The 19829-nt window shown below is 43.6% G+C and overlaps 1 protein-coding gene across 1 annotated transcript in view; it reads left to right on the top strand.

Annotated features, from left to right (window-relative positions):
• MASP1 (MBL associated serine protease 1) overlaps positions 1-19829 on the top strand; it is a 152538-nt gene that overhangs the window by 54998 nt on the left and 77711 nt on the right. Inside the window, exons 4-5 of the mRNA XM_088444715.1 lie at positions 17269-17400; positions 18555-18751. Of these exons, the coding sequence (XP_088300841.1) occupies positions 17269-17400; positions 18555-18751 (329 nt within the window). The remainder of the gene's footprint in view (positions 1-17268; positions 17401-18554; positions 18752-19829) is intronic.

Raw genomic sequence — 19829 nt, 5'->3', positions numbered from 1 at the left:
AGCTACTACCAGCCAATCGGAATCGTCGTTCTGAGGACTATGTAGCTGTCATTTATGAGCAGATGCAAGGTCATGTTCAAAAGTGGGAAAGGTCAGTTTGGCTGTTTCATTTTGCAGAATAAAGTTGGTTACTGAATGCACTTATGGGTGGATGTCGTGTGTATTGTTTAGTGCTAACGACGGTGTAAAAAATAAATACAACAATGTCATCCAGGCAAAGTGGTGACTGGTCATCCAGGAAGAGATCCAGGATTGTGGTGTTACGTGAAAATGGTCTTTCGTATGCAGCAATTGCGAGAGAAGTTGGTGGGAATGCGACAACATCAGGAGTAGGAAAGTTTTGTTTAAGCTATCAGGAAACACAAACTATACAAAACAAAGAAGGATATGGTCAGAAAAAGTGCACAACAGCTGTTGATGATAGGAGAATAAAACGAATTTGCGTCAGGGACAGATGGATGTCATCTGCGGCCCTTAGCAGTGACCTGAGTGCAACTAGTGTTTTTGTCAGTGCAAGAACGGTACGGAGAAGACTAACAGAGGTTGGCCTAAAAGGTAGGATTCCCCAAAAAAAACATTGCTGAATAAAAAGCAGCAGCAGAAATGAATACAGTGGGCAAAAGAACACATTGCATGGACAGAAGGTCAGGGGAAACAAGTGATATGGAGTGACGAAACTAAGATATCGATATTAGGCAGTGACGGGAGAAAATATCGGAGACGTCACATCGGGGAAGAGGTATATCCAGATTTCATTCAAGCGACAACAAAGAATCCTATAAGTGTTATGATCTGGGCATGTATGACAGCAAATGCTGTAGGCTGCCTTTATGTCATAGATGGCACGCTGAACAGCAGAAAGTACATGGACACCATCCTACAACCAAAACTTCTATCTTTTATCAGGGATCTTTTTCCAGATAAAGCCCCATTTTTTTCCCATCAGGATTCAGCTCCCTGCCACACTGCACGCATATGCAACCGGTGGTTCAGGGAGAATGACATCCAGGTACTGGGATGGCCAGGAAACAGCCCAGACCTGAACCCCATAGAACTTTTGTGGTTCTGTTTGAAAAAACTGGTACATCTGAGACGTCCATCCAATAAAAGAAAATTAATTGAGGCTATAATTGTCTCATGGGACCACATAATAAAGAAGGAAGAGGTCCAAACTGGTTGGCTCAATGCCATGTCACTGTGCAGCTGTCTTGAAAAATAAAGGATACCCAACGAAATACTGATAGGACAGTAACATCATAAGTACACAGGAATTTCACCCTAAGTGTGGTTTTCACTGCATAACTTCCCTTGTAATGCAAATATTTGACCTCTGTTTATTATGTTGAATTCAGCATTAAATTTCCTTTAATTTGATATATGAATCATTGCACTGCATGAAGTGTAACAGTTTTTATAAGCATTCGAAGTTGAAAAACATTAAAATTTCAAAAAGTGTCCGCAATTTTGGCCACCACTGTATGTATATATATGTATATATGTGTGTATGCAGCAAAACACAGCGGCACTCACGGGTCTTGTAACAAAGAATGACACCAACGAAGGGCACGTTCGCTCTCTGCTCAACGTTTCAGTCGCTAAGACTTTTATCAAGAATTCAGGGCCTGATTCAGAGCTGCTTGCTCTGACAGAGCGCTCGCTCTGAATCAGGGCCGGGCTTTTTTTTGGAGCGGCCTCTTGGCCGCTCGCATAGCTGTGGGTAACCACCCACAGCTAATGTGAGCGACCAGGATGATGGTCGCGGTGGTCAAGACCATCGCGACCATCGGGCTTGCTACGAGACCCTTGTGGTAGGGTCTCGTGGCCGCAAGCCCCAGAGAGCTTTCGGCTCAAACAGAGCCGAAAGCTCTCCCACTGACATCACTTGCCTCCGTTTGGGCAGCCACCCCCCGGCCCGCCCACCAAAGGGGGCGAGCTGTCACTCAACATCGACAGCACGCCCCCATTGGTGTGATACACAGAGCGACGGATTGCCCGTCGCTAGCCGGGTCTCGTGCATGCACACACCGGAGCCGGCTCCGTCGTGTGCATGTGCTGTGGGCCACCATCGACCCGGTTGCGAGCGCTCAGCGCTTGCGACCGGGTCTGAATCAGGCCCTCAGTGTGAACACAAAGACACGTACCTTATACAAGCATGGTAGTTAGTTACAGCCCAACTGTTTCATCTGCATCTCGGTCGGCGCCACCCAGCAGATGACATCATCGGCATGCGTCCCATACACTCCAGGGTGCGTGATGACATCACACGGCAAAGGACCGCGGCGCTGCTTACTGTCGTCAGTATGTGTGTATTTATATATATATATATATGTGTGTGTGTATATATATATATATATATATATATATATATATACATATATATAGAAGCCAATGGTACTCCGGCACTCACATGACTTTAATCCAAGAAAACTTGCTCAGGTGCCTTCCTTTATAGGGAACAGCGTCCCCACAATACCAATCATAAAAAGGCGCCACTCAGAGTCCATGTACTAATGTAAATAGGTGGTGTTTATTCACACATTCATTGACGTTTCGGGGCCATCTGCCCCTTCTTCAGGATGACAAAAAGAATGTGACATACAGATCGATTTAAATAACTTACCCCACCGGACATGTAACACCTCCTCCACACCGTTCTGGATCCCGGAACTCCAGTGCTCCCACGTGATGGAAACCACACGTGACTGGTGCTGCCTTAACGCAGTCCGGCGCACCGGATGATGTCCTTAGCACGTATGCTAACATGTTGCCGTGGTAACATCATCTAGTATACAAACAAAGAAACGTGAAGACAACACAAACAACATTGGCTAAATTTAGTATACATGTATAATAACATATTTCAATTAATGATCAAAACACCACTGATATATGACTAATGTATTCTCAATAAGAAGTCTAATAAGTTAAAAATAGCAGGACTGCACATTCCAATTAAACTATCCGTTCCCACAATAAAAATGACCTACTGTGTCAACATAAATTTGTAAACATCATTCAATAAGTATCAATATGATACAAAACCAATATATGTGTTAATATGATATAAACTGTGACAAAAAAATATAACTTGCCACAAATGTAAAAACCTATAAATGTGTGACGTGTATTGATCACTGCTAAAATGCAGTGAAAATTATATGTGTAAATCGTGTGTACAAACCAAATGTGTGTGTCAAAAAAAGTGATGAAAAAACTAAAAAACAACAAAAAAACAACAAAATCAGTATGTCTAGGTGTGATATAGTAAACCTATCAACTAAACGTGTTAAATAAACCCATTAATATGACTCAATGTGTATACCTGCAATATTAAATGAAATGCCATCAAAAGGCTTAAGATATAATACTTATGTATAATCAATAGTGTTGGCAAATAAAAAATAAAGTATCAGAAAAAATATATCCATAACCCTAGAGAATATATGGAGTATAGAATTGATATTCTCCTCTGTAGAACCACAGTCCATAATGTATATACATTATCTCATGCGTGTGTGGTCTGTGCCAATAGTTACCAAAAGTAACATACAATACCATTATAGCAACTCAAAACATCTTATAATACTACATACTGTTACTAATTTACTGTAAAATCATCAGAATCCGATATTATCCTAAGATCCCTGGACACACCTGTCCTCCATAGAATAATGAAGTGAACCACTGGATCACAAATAGCATTGTAAGCCCAAGGACTCATTTAGACCACAGGGGGCTAGAGTGTCTAACCTGAAAATCCAGGAAGCCTCGAGTTGTAACCTAACAACCTTTTGGATCTATTGCCCCCTCTGAGTGAGATGGGTACCAGGTCAATGACTTTATATTTGACTGAAGCTAAATTGTGTTTTAGCTGAACAAAATGTCGAACGACAGGTTGGTCGCTAGTTCCCGCAATAAGAGCAGCCCGTATGGCTGCACGATGCTGTGCCATCCTCTCTTTAAATTGTCGTTCTGTCTTGCCCACGTAGTGTAACCCACATGGGCAAGACAGAACATATATGACAAATCGAGAGCTACAAGTAAGTGGCCAATTAATGGTAAATTTCTTTCCAGAATATGGATGATATACATGTGTACCAGTCAACATATAGCTACAGGTGGTGCACCTTAAACATTTAAAACACCCGTTTTTCCTACTGAGAAAATGTTCTTTAGTGCCTACTTTTTTAAACGGGGTGATGTCGGTTTTTACCACGAAATCTTTAATGTTGCGACTCCTCGAATAAGTGGGCATCACTCGGGTTCCCTGTACTAACGACATGTCAGGGTCCGTAGCTACTAAAGGCCACCATTGTTTCACCTGCGTGGATAGTTGTCGGCTTTTTGTATTAAATTCACTAACCCAAGGTACCATTTGCTTCAATTGTTTTTTATCTTTTGATACCAACAAGGATGCTCTAGTTTTACTCAAGGCCTTCAATTTAGCTTGCCTAAGTAATTTAATTGGATAACCTCTATTGAAAATTTTTTCCATCATTATGTCCAGTTGTTTCACAGTTTCATTTCTATCACTGGTAGTTCTACAGACTCTGATGAATTGAGAGAATGGTAACCCTACCACTGTAGATCTAGGATGAAAACTGTTATACCGTAATAGAGTGTTTCTGTCCGTCGGTTTAATATACAGTGAAGTTTGTATTCTGGATTCAATAATTTTGATGTTAATGTCCAGAAAATTAATTTCACTGTTACTGAACTGAGCTGTCAACTTAATGGGACTAGAAGTCGCATTATGTGTTTTAACCAATTCCAACAGCATGTTCACATCTCCATTCCAGAAAATCAATTAATCGTCAATATAACGATAATATAACAGAATTTTACTGGACACAGCCAAATTTTCAAAAAACAAAGCTTTTTCTGTTTCCCTCATGAATGCATTAGCGAAGGACGGGGCAGCTGGAGAACCCATAGCACACCCCGTCTTCTGTCTATAGAAGACCCCATTAAACAAAAAGTAATTATGAGTTAACGAGAACTCTAATAAAGATATAAAGAACTTAATGTCTGGGCCCTCATATTTGGGGTTATTAATCAATAAATGCTCAATCGCACTTAGGCCCTCATTCAGAGCCGTACGCTCTGAGCAGAGCACACGCTCTGAATGAGGGCCGCCCTCCATAATTATGGAGTGTCCTCCTGTACGCGCGTATAGCTGTGGGTCACCACCCACAACCTATACAAGTGTGCAGTTTGATGGCGGCGATGGTCTTGACCATCGCGATCATCGCCACTGCGAGCCGGAGCCTGCGGTTGAGTTTTTCAACCGCAAGGCCCGGAGTGATTTTGGCTCTATCAGAGCCAAAATCACTCCCACTGACATCACTAGTGATGTCAGTGGGCCGGCTTCTGACGGTAGGCGTTCCCTTGGGAACGCCCCCGTCAGGGAGGCACGCCCCCGGCACGCCCACCAAAGGGGGCGTGCTGTCAATCATCATCGACAGCACGCCCCCTTTGATCAGACACAACGAGCGAAGGAAAGTCCTTCGCTCGTCGCGTCTGGCGCATGTGCACGACGGAGCTCCCGCCGTCGTGCGCATGCTCAGTGCACAACATCGACCCACTTGCGAGCGGACAGCCGCTTGCGAGTGGGTCTGAATCAGGCCCTTAGTCCTGCTGTGTGTGGAATGCATGTGTAGAGGCTTGTCACGTCAAGCGTGACCATGACCATATCACAAGGCACGCTTGACATAGCAGTCAAACGTCGTAACAAAGTAGTCGAATCTTTGAGGTAAGTAAATGTATCCTGTATCCTGTATACAGGGTTGCAAAAACATATCAACAGAAGGCAGAAACGCAGGCAGACCACCGAGAGGGAGGAGGATTTAATATTCAATTTATCCTCAGTACCATTAACCTCCATTGAACAACAAGTTCTTAGTAAAGGACTTACGTTTGTGCCCACCCACGATGTTAACATGTTTAAGTGGAAAGTCGATAGCTATAAATTCTGCAGAACTTTAAAAATAAAGGAACATTTCAGCAAGAACAACGCATTTCAATTGGACACAGCACTTCTGCTCTATCTAAAATAGGAGCAAAGTCCACATTTGACCCGTCATCTACGAATTCTTCTATTAAGACGTTTCACAGGATGTTGGATTCTGCACCTCAAAGGATACAATCGGTTCACTCTGCCCCCAATATGTCCAAAGATGAGCTCACAGCTCTTAAATCATTGGGTTCTAGACAAGACATTGTCATAAGGGGCGCTGACAAGGGAGGGTCCATAGTTGTGATGGATACCTCCTTTTATCAAGAGGAGTGTGACAAACTGCTTAGTGATCAAGCTACATATTGTTCTTTATTGGGTGACCCTACAGCTGAATACAAAAAATGTCTGGACAATTTGCTGAAACAAGCTGAGGCTGAGGGTATTATTTCAGAAAGCATTAGTAAAAAATTGATCACTGATTTTCCAATGGTACCGCTATTTTACATAATACCTAAGATTCACAAGGATTCACAGAGACCCCCTGGCAGACCTATTATCTCAGCCAGGGGTTCTGTCTGTGAATCTATAGCGAAGTATCTTGATATGTTTTTGCAACCCTGTATACAGGATACATTTACTTATCTCAAAGATTCGACTACTTTGTTACGACATTTGACTGCTATGAGGGCCCAGACATTAAGTTCTTTATATCTTTATTAGAGTTCTCGTTAACTCATAATTACTTTTTGTTTAATGGGGTCTTCTATAGACAGAAGACGGGGTGTGCTATGGGTTCTCCAGCTGCCCTGTCCTTCGCTAATGCATTCATGAGGGAAACAGAAAAAGCTTTGTTTTTTGAAAATTTGGCTGTGTCCAGTAAAATTCTGTTATATTATCGTTATATTGACGATTAATTGATTTTCTGGAATGGAGATGTGAACATGCTGTTGGAATTGGTTAAAACACATAATGCGACTTCTAGTCCCATTAAGTTGACAGCTCAGTTCAGTAACAGTGAAATTAATTTTCTGGACATTAACATCAAAATTATTGAATCCAGAATACAAACTTCACTGTATGTTAAACCGACGGACAGAAACACTCTATTACGGTATAACAGTTTTCATCCTAGATCTACAGTGGTAGGGTTACCATTCTCTCAATTCATCAGAGTCTGTAGAACTACCAGTGATAGAAATGAAACTGTCAAACAACTGGACATAATGATGGAAAAAATTTTCAATAGAGGTTATCCAATTAAATTACTTAGGCAAGCTAAATTGAAGGCCTTGAGTAAAACTAGAGCGTCCTTGCTGGTATCAAAAGATAAAAAACAATTGAAGCAAATGGTACCTTGGGTTAGTGAATTTAATACAAAAAGCCGACAACTATCCACGCAGGTGAAACAATGGTGGCCTTTAGTAGCTACGGACCCTGACATGTCGTTAGTACAGGGAACCCGAGTGATGCCCACTTATTCGAGGAGTCGCAACATTGAAGATTTCGTGGTAAAAACCGACATCACCCCGTTTAAAAAAGTAGGCACTAAAGAACATTTTCTCAGTAGGAAAAACGGGTGTTTTAAATGTTTAGGGTGCACCACCTGTAGCTATATGTTGACTGGTACACATGTATATCACCCATATTCTGGAAAGAAATTTAGCATTAATTGGCCACTTACTTGTAGCTCTCGATTTGTCATATATGTTCTGTCTTGCCCATGTGGGTTACACTACGTGGGCAAGACAGAACGACAATTTAAAGAGAGGATGGCACAGCATCGTGCAGCCATTCGGGCTGCTCTTATTGCGGGAACTAGCGACCAACCTGTCGCTCGACATTTTGTTCAGCTAAAACACAATTTAGCTTCAGTCAAATATAAAGTCATTGACCACGTACCCATCTCACTCAGAGGGGGCAATAGATCCAAAAGGCTTCCTGGATTTTCAGGTTAGACACTCTAGCCCCCTGTGGTCTAAATGAGTCCTTGGGCTTACGATGCTATTTGTGATCCAGTGGTTCACTTCATTATTCTATGGAGGACAGCTGTGTGCAGGGATCTTAGGATAATATCGGATTCTGATGATATTACTGTAAATTAGTAACAGTATGTAGTATTATAAGATGTTTTGAGTTGTTATAATGGTATTGTATGTTACTTTTGGTAACTATTGGCACAGACCACACACGCATGAGATAATGTATATACATTATGGACTGTGGTTCTACAGAGGAGAATATCAATTCTATACTCCATATATTCTCTAGGGTTATGGATATATTTTTTCTGCTACTTTATTTTTTATTTGCCAACACCATTGATTATACATAAGTATTATATCTTAAGCCTTTTGATGGCATTTCATTTAATATTGCAGGTATACACATTGAGTCATATTAATGGGTTTATTTAACACGTTTAGTTGATAAGTTTACTATATCACACCTAGAAATACTGATTTTGTTGTTTTTTTTGTTGTTTTTTAGATTTTCATCACTTTTTTGACACACACATTTGGTTTGTACACACGATTTACACATATAATTTTCACTGCATTTTAGCAGTGATCAATACACGTCACACATTTATAGGTTTTTACATTTGTGGCAAGTTATATTTTTTTGTCACAGTTTATATCATATTAACACATATATTGGTTTTGTATCATATTGATACTTATTAAATGATGTTTACAAATTTATGTTGACACAGTAGGTCATTTTTATTGGGGGAACGGATAGTTTAATTGGAATGTGCAGTCCTGCTATTTTTAACTTATTAGACTTCTTATTGAGAATACATTAGTCATATATCAGTGGTGTTTTGATCATTAATTGAAATATGTTGTTATACATGTATACTAAATTTAGCCAATGTTGTTTGTGTTGTCTTCACGTTTCTTTGTTTGTATACTAGATGATGTTACCACGGCAACATGTTAGCATACGTGCTAAGGACATCATCCGATGCGCCGGACTGCGTCACGGCAGCACCAGTCACGTGTGGTTTCCATCATGTGGGAGCACTGGAGTTCCGGGATCCAAAACGGCGCGGAGGAGGTGTTACATGTCCGGTGGGGTAAGTTATTTAAATCGATCTGTATGTCACATTCTTTTTGTCATCCTGAAGAAGGGGCAGATGGCCCCGAAACGTCGATGAATGTGTGAATAAACACCACCTATTTACATTAGTACATGGACTCTGAGTGCCGCCTTATTTGGATTGGTATTTATATATATATATATATATATATATATTAGGGGTGAGCGGGTTCGGATTTCTGAAATCCGAACCCCCCCGAGCCCCCCCGATCCGAGGCCGATCCGAGTCAGGCTCGACTTTTCCCGCCTGACTCGGATCTGAAATCGAGGCAAAACGTCATCATCCCGCCTTCCGGGTCTCGCGGGTTTTGGATCCTATATAAGGTACCCGCGTCGGCGCCATTTTCTCACTCGGCTGTGGACCGTGAAGAGGGAGGGTGGGAGTTAGGGCTGGCTGGGCTGTGTAGTGTAGTGTAGTGTAGTGCAGAGTAGTGTTGTGCTCTGCTGTGCTGCGCTGTGCTGCTGTTGTCCATAGGGGCTGTGTCCACTACTTCAAAGTCCATAGGGGCTGGCTGTGTTGTGCTGTGCTACTGTTGTCCATAGGGGCTGTGTCCACTACTTCAAAGTCCATAGGGGCTGGCTGGACTGTGTTGTGCAGTCAGTTGTCCATAGGAGCTGTGTCCACTCCAAAGTCCTGTGCAGTGTCCCAGTCCTAAAGGGGTGCTGTAGTGTTGTCAAGCGGGTGCTCTGTCCGTCAGGGGTGTTCCCCCCAAGTGCTAAAAAAAAATATATTTTTTCTGTGTTTGTGAATTGTGTGCACTGTGGCTGCACGTGCATCAACAAAGGAGCAGCGACAAGCGTGCGCCTGTGTCCCATTAGTAAAGGGCCGGCTGGCTTGTCCGTTAAAGGGTGCTGTAACCCCCAAAGTACACTCCAAACAAAAAAAATATATATTTTCTGTGTTTGTGAATTGTGTGCGCAGTAGCCGCACGTGCATCAACAAAGTAGTGCCAAGTGTGCGCCTGTGTCATAAATAAAGGGCCGGCTGGCTTGACCGTTAAAGGGTGCTGTAACCCCCAAAGTACACTCCAAACAAAATAAAAAAATATTTTCTGTGTTTGTGAATTGTGTGCGCAGTAGCCGCACATGCATCAACAAAGTAGTGCCAAGCGTGCGGCTGTGTTATAAGTAAAGGGCCGGCTGGCTTGACCGTTAAAGGGTGCTGTAACCCCCAAAGTACACTCCAAACCGAATAAAAAAATATTTTCTGTGTTTGTGAATTGTGTGCGCAGTAGCCGCACGTGCATCAACAAAGTAGTGCCAAGCGTGCGCCTGTGTCCCATAAATAAAGGGCCGGCTGGATTGACCGCTAAAGGGTGCTGTAACCCCAAAGGGCACTCCAAACAAAATAAAAAAATATATTTTTTTGTGTTTGTGAATTGTGTGCGCAGTAGCCACACGTGCATCAACAAAGTAGTGCCAAGCGTGCGCCTGTGTCCCATAAATAAAGGGCCGGCTGGATTGACCGCTAAAGGGTGCTGTAACCCCCAAAGGGCACTCCAAACAAAATAAAAATAAAAATTCTGTGTTTGTGAATTGTGTGCACTGTGGCTGCACGTCCATCTACGAAGGAGCAGCGCTAAGCGTGCGCCTGTGTCCCATAAGTAAACGGCCGGCTGGCTCATTTCTTAAAGGGTGGTGTAACCCACAAAGTGCACTAGTCTCCAACAAAAATAAAAAATTATTTTCTGTGTTTGTGTGCGCCTTAGCCGCACGTATATATCAATATAACATAAATGGATGACCAAACTTTCTCCGATAAAAATAAAATAGGGAAAGATCAAGAACCACTTCCTCCTAGTGCTGAAGCTGCTGCCACTAGTCATGACATAGACGATAACATGCCATCAACGTCGTCTGCCAAGGCCGATGCCCAATGTCATAGTAGAGGGCACATACAATCCCAAATGACAAAGTTCAGGAAAATGACCTTGAAAAAAACATTTAAATCATCTGAAGAGAAATGTAAACTTGCCAATAAGCCATTTACGACACGGAGTGGCAAGGAACGGCTAAGGTCTTTCCCTATGTTCATGACTAGTGGTTCAGCTTCACATGACGATGGAAGCCCTCCTCCCGCTAAAAAAATCAAACGAGTTAAGCTGGCAAAAGCACAGCGAAGAACTGTGCGTTCTAAGAAGATATCACAAATCCCCAAGGAGAGTCCAAGTGTGGTGGCGGTTGCGATGCCTGACCTTCCCAGCACTGGACGGGAAGAGGTGGCTCCTGAAAGGAGCACCCACAGTCCACTTGCTGATATGCAAATTGAAGATGTCACTGTTGAAGTACAACAGGATGAGGATACTGGTGTAGCTGGCACTGAGGAGGAAGTTGGCGAGGAGGATTCAGATGGTGATGTGGTTTGTTTAAATCAGGCTTCGGGGGAGACAGTTGTTGTCCGTGGGATGAAAAAGCCCATCACGGTCATGCCTGGGCAGAAGACCAAACATTCCACCTCTTTGGTCTGGCAATATTTCTATCCAAATCCGGACAACAACTGTTTTGCCATATGTACCATATGTAAAGGTGAAATAAGTAGGGGTAGGGACGTTAACCACCTAGGAACATCCTCCCTTATACGGCACCTGCAGTGCGTTCATAAAAAGTTACTGTCAAGTTCAGAAACTTTGGCTCAGACCGTAAGCAGTCCAGGGTCACCTAAATCCCTTTTTCCTGTTTTATCCAAGGAATCGGTGGATGAGGAGGATGAGGACGACATCTTGCCTCCGTAGAACCAGTTTGTGCAGGGACACATTAATTGCCAGCTTGTTTTGTGGGGGCCCAAACGAACCAATCATTTCAGCCACAGTCATGTGGCAGACCCTGGCGCTGAAATGATTGGTTTGTTAAGTGTGCATGTCCTATTTATACAACATAAGGGTGGGTGGGAGGGCCCAAGGACAATTCCATCTTGCACCTCTTTTTTTTCTTTGCAGTATGTACGGTTTGGGGCCTAGTTTTTCAAACTGCCATCCTGTCTGCCACTGCAGTGTCACTAGATGGGCCACGTGTTTGTGCCGCCCACTCGTGTCGCTTAGCATAGTCATCCAGCTACCTCGGTGTAACCTTTTGGCCATAAAAACAATATTGTGAGGTGTGAGGTGTTCAGAATAGACTGGAAATGAGTGGAAATGAAGGTTATTGAGGTTAATAATAGCATAGGAGCAGAAGAACCCACAAATTCTGTGATTTTAGCTGTTTTTATGCTTTTATTAAAAAAAATACAGATCCAAAACACAAAAACCAGAACCCAAAACACGGAAGGGTGGTTTTGGCAAAACCAATCCAGATCCAAAACACGAAGAAAGATCCAGATCCAAAACCAAAACACAAAACACGAAAAGTGGCCGGTGCACACCCCTAGTTAAGTGGTTAAGGGCACATGAATGATTTTGGCTTCTCCTACAGTTATAACTTCTCTTGGAGGCCATACAGTTTGCTGCCAGTGCTTTTGGTTTGCACGACTATCCCATAAGCATGTATGACAAGGATACTTAGGGGCATATTCAATTGGGTGCGAGAATAGCAAAAAACCCGCACCTGCGAGGCTTTTCCTGCAGGTGTGTTTTTTTTTGCTATTCAAATAGTTTTTTTTCATTTTGTACGCGCCGAGAGGTTTTAATTCTCGCACCTCCCGAACAAGTGTGTTTTTTCTTAAAATCGTTAATTTTAGGAAAAATCAATGGGACTTGCTCTGGCACCCCGGTGGAACCACCCCTGTGGACTAATCACCTTCCAAAGTCTTCTTCATCCAGCGTCAGGTCCTGGACTACTGCAGCAGCGGTGAGTATTTAAGTGTGTTTGAGTGTGTATGAGTGAGTATGAGCAGTGGCGTATCTATAATGGGTGCAGTGTGTGCGGGGCACATGGGCTCCCGGGTCCGCACCGCACACACTGCACCCATATTTTTGTAAACTTACCTGTCCGTGGTCCCACGTCAGGTGTCAGCGCTGCTCAGAACACTGGAAATATGGCCGCCGCGGCCATTTTTCCGGCATTCTGCGCATGCGCAGTAGACTCCGGTCACTCTCTAGTGCCCAGAGTCTACTAATGCTCTGGTGGCTGGCCAGCCGCGTCAATCGGCTACCAGCCACCGGGGAGAGAGGAGGGGGCCCAGCACGGGGAGTGCACACGGGCCCCCTCCTCTCTTAAGATGCCCCTGAGTATGAGTGTGCATGAGTATGTGTGTGTGTGTTACCCCCGGTGTATGTGTGTTCCCCCCAGTGTGGCCCCCAGAATGGACGCTGGGAGAACTACATCTCCGAGCAGCCCTTGCCCCTCCCACCAGCCCCTAGAGCCTCCCAGTAGCCCCCGGGACTTCCAGCAGCCCCCTCTCCAGTAAGAAGATTGAGGGGAGGCCAACGGAAGCTGCGTAGACCACCGGAGAACCCCGGAGACCCTCAGGCAGGTAAGTGAAGAATTATTTTTTATGCGGCGCTGGGTTTTCAGAGCTGAAAACCCTGCGACCACTTTATTTTTTATTAGATACCGCGTGTATTGGGAGCGCGCATACCCACGGTATTCCAAAATTAGAAGCGATGGGCGCAAAGTTTTGTAGCTCGCTAAACCTTGCACCCAATTGAATATGCCCCTTAGTATATCCACTTTGCTGCCCAAGAAGAAAGTTTACCATTTTTAAATTGATGCAAACAGACCACTGATGCTGAGAATAAGCTATTTTTTCTAAGACTAACTTCATATTTTCATACTGTTCTTAAACTTTTGTTGAATGACCAATAGGAATCAATGCAAATGTATTCCCACTGTGCAGTAATACGCATTTTAAGCTTCTTTTAGAACTATCCAAAAAGAGCCGCCAGTCTTCTGCTCGATTTTCTGGTAAGCCCATCCTCTGGAGAAGTTCCGGGATATTGTTGCAATACACAAGATTGTTATCTTGGCTGAAGAACGGCAGTATGGCTTGCTCTCTATTTTTATATGACGCTATAGTAACATCTGGCACAGGACAGTGCTTTTCTTGAAGTCTGGATGCTAAGAGCTCAGGGCCTGATTCAGAGCCGGACGTTCTGACCAGAGCGCTCGCTCTGAATCAGGACTGGCCTACCTAAATTTGGAGCGGCCTCCTGGCCGCTCGCATAGCTGTGGGTGACCACCCACAGCTTATGCGAGCGGCCAAAAAGATGGTCGCGATGGTCAAGACCATCGCGACCATCGGGCTTGCGACGAGACCCTTGCGGTAGGGTCTCGTCTGCCGCAAGCCCAGAGTGCTATTGGCTCTATCAGAGCCAAAAACACTCCCACTGACATCACTAGTGATGTCAGTGGGGCCGGACTCAGACGGTAGGCGTTCCCATGGGAATGCCTCCGTCTGGGCAGCCACGCCCCCGGCACGCCCACCAAAGTGGGCGTGTCGTCAATCACCATCGACAGCACGTCCCCTTTGGTGCGATACCCCGAGCGACGGGGAAGCCGGGTCTCGTGCATGCACACAACGGAGCAGCCTCCGTCGTGCGCATGCGCATTTGGGTAACACAGACCCGCATGCGAGCGTACAGCGCTCACGAGCGGGTCTGAATGAGACCATCAGCTCCTTTTTTCGATAAATTCAAGTCACGAATGAAATCGTTTAGTTTCTTTTGAGAAAATTTGTTTGGAGTGGAGGAACTTTCTTCACACTCACTTTCATCTGTGTTGTCACTTGCACTGGATGAAATTAACATTTCCACATCATCACATTCAACTTTGCATAAAGAACTGAATGGTACAGGTAAATCTTCGCTATATGGTATAGGTTATGTTGCAGAATTCATACTTGGGTATTCCCATTTGCGTTTCTTAAATCGATTCAGACCCTTCGCACTTGCAGCACAAAAATAGCAGTCACTCAAGTGATTTTTTGGCTCACACCACATCACATGTATGCTGAAATGAAGTCCTTTTCGATCACTTTTAGTCCAATTGCGGAGTTATTCCACGCAGATTTTATAAACTTTGTGAGGCACCCAACTCTTCTCTTGCTGGCTTATGTGACGTCCAGTATAAGCCTAATACGCTTGTTTAACGAATACAGGGCCTGATTCAGAGCTGAACGCTCTGACCAGAGCGCTCGCTCTGAATCAGGGCCATCCCAGCTAAATTTGGAGCGGCCTCCTGGCCGCTCGCATAGCTGTGGGTTATCAGAGCCAAAATCACTCCCACTGACATCATTACTGATGTCAGTGGGGCCGGACTCAGACGGTAGGCGTTCCCATGGGAACGCCCCCGTCTGGCAGTCACGCCCCCGGCACGCCCACCAAAGGGGGCGTGCTGTCAATCAACATCGACAGCACGCCCCCTTTGGTGCGAGACCCGGATAGCGACGGAGAGCCCGTCGCTATCCGGGTCTCGCGCATGCGCACGACGGAGCTCCCTCCGTCATGCGCATGCGCAGTGGGGCAACATCGACCCGTTTGCGAGCGTACTTTGCTCGCGAACGGGTCTGAATGACCCCCACAGTTAGATTTTTTTCTTTCTTTTGCAACACTATATTTGCCACAAATATAACAAACATCAGGGTTGTTAGTACACTATCTCTGAGAAGAACTAATTTTTATGGCAAAAACATTTTGTTTCACACATTCAGTGCTAACTCCCAACAAAAGCCGAGTACGTACTGAACAAAACAAGCCCAGTGGGAAATTGTTTGTGGTGGGACAGAGGCCCTGATTCAGAGCCGGACGCTCTGTCAGTGTGCTCGCTCTGAATCAGGGCCGTCCTTCTCTTTTTTTAGAGCGGCCTCCTGGTCGCTCGCATAGCTGTGGGTGACCACCCACAGCTATAGCGTGCTGCCAGGAAGATGGTCGCGATTTTCAAGACCATCGCGACCATCGGGCTTGCGACGAGACCCTTGTGGTAGGGTCTCGTTTCCGCAAGCCCAAGAGTTGTTTCGGCTCTGACAGAGCCAAAAGCACTCCCACTGACATCACTCAACATCGACAGCACGTCCCCTTTGTAGTGAGAAACGGAGCGACGGCTTGCCCGTCGCTATCCGGGTCTCGCACATGTGCACGACGGAGCCAGCTCCGTCGTGCGCATGTGCACTGGGCCAACATCGACCCGCTTGCAAGCGCATAGCGATCGCGAGTGAATCAGGCCCAGAGAGAGAGCAGAACAAATGAACAGAAAGTGTGCTAACTGCGTCACTCGGTCCTCTCTGTATACTGGGAGGAGGCGTGGCTGTGGTCTCTGTATGTCCCAGCAGGCTCAGCAGTGCAGTGCCACGCCTCCTCCCAGCGTTAGTGAGGAGATTTGAATGTGTTATGTGTCTCAAACGTGATTACCAGCTATGTTATCACAAATAAAACAAATTCTTGTTATTGTTGAAAGAGGGTAGTTGTTAAAAAAGCAAAACTAAGTCAATTCTGTTAAGTAAAGCAGCCTAGACTAGTAAGGTACTTCAAATGGAGAAAAAATAGAATTTTATAATTTTTAATTAATTTGAAAACTGGAGCCAATTCATCTATAGCGAAGATCTAATGCAACTATAGGACCTGCGAGTACTCTCAAACCGATCTTAAATCCTTGGCAAGAAAAAAAACATATTTTTTTGTTCCCCAGTGTAATCTATTTATAAAGATGCATACACACACAACGATTTAGTTAATGAACGATTTTAGTAAACGATTTTCTACCTTGAAAAAATCAACTAAAATCATTTACTAAAGTTGTTCATTTACTATGTTCATTTAAATGTAATGAACGATTTTTAAGAACTACAAACGATTTTTGCATATTAACTTAATGAAAATCGTTGAGTTGACAAGTCTGACTGAACTACAAACTACAAACGTGAACGCGCATGAACAATAACCGTTCATCGTTTGACTCAGAAAGTTAACGATTTTTTCAAACGATTATCGTTAAACGATATTGTTTAACGATAATCGTTCAAAAAATCGCTGTGTGTGTATGCACCTAAACACATCATTGAAAGCAAAGATTAATATACTGCCCCCCAGCAGAGCAATGTACACAGTACTTAATTGGAAAATCACAGTTAATATTATTTTACTTGAAAATGATCATTTAGGCCATGTAAAATTTGTCAGGTTTATGTAAGTATATTCAGAATTCTAAAGGGGTATATTTAACAGTGATGTGCGGTGAGGTAAATGGCTGGGGAGGCACTGGTTACTATCAGAGCCAGATTTACACATACAAAATATTTTGAATAGTAGATAATGACTATTATGTGATGCACCTTTCCCCAGATGTAGATGAATGCGCAGAGCGAAGTGACGAAGACATGGTATGCGACCATTACTGCCACAATTATATTGGGGGATTCTATTGCTCTTGCAGATTCGGCTATCTTCTCCACTCAGATAACAGGACATGCAAAGGTGCTTCATAATATCATTTATATGTCGTATTGCTTTTATAGTGTGTTTATTAGCTTAGTCAAGTGTGTGTGCTGCATTGTTGTCTGTCTCCTTTGTGATACAAACAAAAATACAGTGCACTTATAGTAGGATTAGTAAAACTCCATTAGGATAACTGACTCAACATGCGGATAGAATAAATAAAAATACACATTTATTATTTCACACAACAAAATGTAAAACATTGTACACGTACCCAACCATATACATAATATAAACTATAAAAATATGTCTTAAATGATGAAATTACAGGCAGCAGAAAATAAAATGTTAGAGAACTGTGGAGATGGTTTGTGATGTCAGATAAATAAAACCATCTACACAATATTTTACATTTTGTTGTGTGAAATAATAAATATGTATTTTTAATTAATAATAAATATGTATTTTTAATTATTCTATCCACATGTTGAGTCATTTATCTTAATGAAGTTTTACTAATCTTTTGTGTGCTGTATTGTTGTTTGTATCATTTGTTCCCTTTTTTGCACAGTGACTAACTCATTTTTTACAGCTACCATGGATAAAACACCCTTAAGGTGCGTATCCACTACTCGAGAAAAATTTAACCATTCATTAATCAAGCAGTGAATATGCCGGCAACGACCAGCGATGCGCGCTCCCGCTGGTCGTTGCCGACATCTGTCATCGCCTGAACAAGCAAGCCAAAATGCCCATATCGACAGGATGTGCACTAGACGATGTCTAGTGTGTACTGATCTCGTTAGCGACGGACCCAGCAGGGATGCCGGCATCGGCAAGTGCATACATACCTGCCGATGCCGGCAGCGCCGGAGCATCAGCGTGGGGGTAGCGGGGGCCATGCTGCATTCAGCGGCATGGTATCGCTAGCAACATCGTCAGATCTTTCTGCATGTACAAAAGACCTGAGGCTGTGACTGACGATCGGCAGGAGCACGCATTGGGATCATGATAGTGGGTACACACTACACAATTTGAACGATTTGTCGTTCCGATGCATCAGAATCGGCCAAATCGTTCAAAATATCGTCTAGTGCGTACCCAGCATAAGAGTATGATTTAACACATTTGCTTAAACATAACTATATCTTAACTACCTTGTGTTTCATCTGTTCTTCAATGTTTGACTCTAGTGGAATGCAGTGATAACCTGTATACACAGAGGAGTGGAATCATTTCCAGTGCCGATTATCCTAGGCCATATCCAAAGAGCTCTGACTGTCTGTACAGAATTGAGCTGGAGGAAGGATTTGTGGTCAATCTTCAGTTTGATGACAGCTTTGATATTGAAGATCATCCGGAAACGTCATGTCCATATGATTACTTAAAGGTACAATAGCTCCATGCTTCACAGGGATTAACAGCATAACTAGCGTGGTTGCATGGTATGTGCCCGTAGTCATCTGGGCATTTGCTGATGCGACCGTGTCATCTGTCTCCATCACCTGGCTTTTAAAACAGAAATCTGTTATGCATATGTTCAAAATTGATTTCCTACTGCTGCACCAGCCCCCCAACAATGATATAGCGGTCTGTGACTGCCAACATCGTTGCCTAATTTGTGCCCCACAATGTCATTCAAGTACCGTTCTAGGACGTTTGCACCACTTCTAAAAGTGCGAGGAGGAATCTTCTGTTCTCCCTGAGCACTGATATGCTGATCTCTGCGAGATTATCTGTAGCAGGTGGGACTAACCATCAGTTCCTCCTGAAATACACTCTGCTGCACTATGAATATGGGCAGGATGTAGATATGTGCCACTGGGGGTGGTTAATGCACCTGAGGCCAACTGTTGGTATGAGGTAGGAGGGGTGTAATGCCTCATAAGGGAGTAATAGTCCTTGAGAATGAGGGGGGATTGTTAAAGTACCTATATCATGACACAGGTCACTGGAGGTGGGGGGTAGTGCCACAATGTGGACTATGGACACTGTAGTTAGGAGTAGTTATGCCACTGGGGGTCTATTACCACTAGAGGCTTGGAGATAATGCTATTGGGGATCTTTGTCACTGTGGAATATATTGCCACTGGGTGGAGGGAAGTAATGTTACAATAGGGGCCTAAGGACAGTGGGGACACACCCAAGGAATATATTTTTTTCAAAAAATGTTTAATACATTTTTGAAACTATTTGTTTACCAAATTTAAATAGATTAACAACTTTTGAGGGCTTCTTTGAAAAACAAGTCGTTTGATAAGTGGTTAATGGAAATCGAGGATGACACTAATTGAACATTGAAGAATTTACATCAGTAAACAAATGAAGACCACCAGATTAAAACAACACATGACACATATGTTAACCTCGAAATATATATATATATATATTAGGGGTGAGCGGGTTCGGATTTCTGAAATCCAAACCCCCCCGAGCCCCCCCGATCCGAGGCCGATCCGAGTCAGTCT

The sequence above is a fragment of the Taudactylus pleione genome, unplaced genomic scaffold (assembly GCF_031769625.1).
Source record: "Taudactylus pleione unplaced genomic scaffold, aTauple2 ptg000372l, whole genome shotgun sequence".
In the NCBI taxonomy this organism is placed as follows: Eukaryota; Metazoa; Chordata; class Amphibia; order Anura; family Myobatrachidae; genus Taudactylus; species Taudactylus pleione.
The sequence above is the reverse complement of the archived record's forward strand: the minus strand, read 5'-3'. Positions and strand labels throughout refer to the sequence as shown.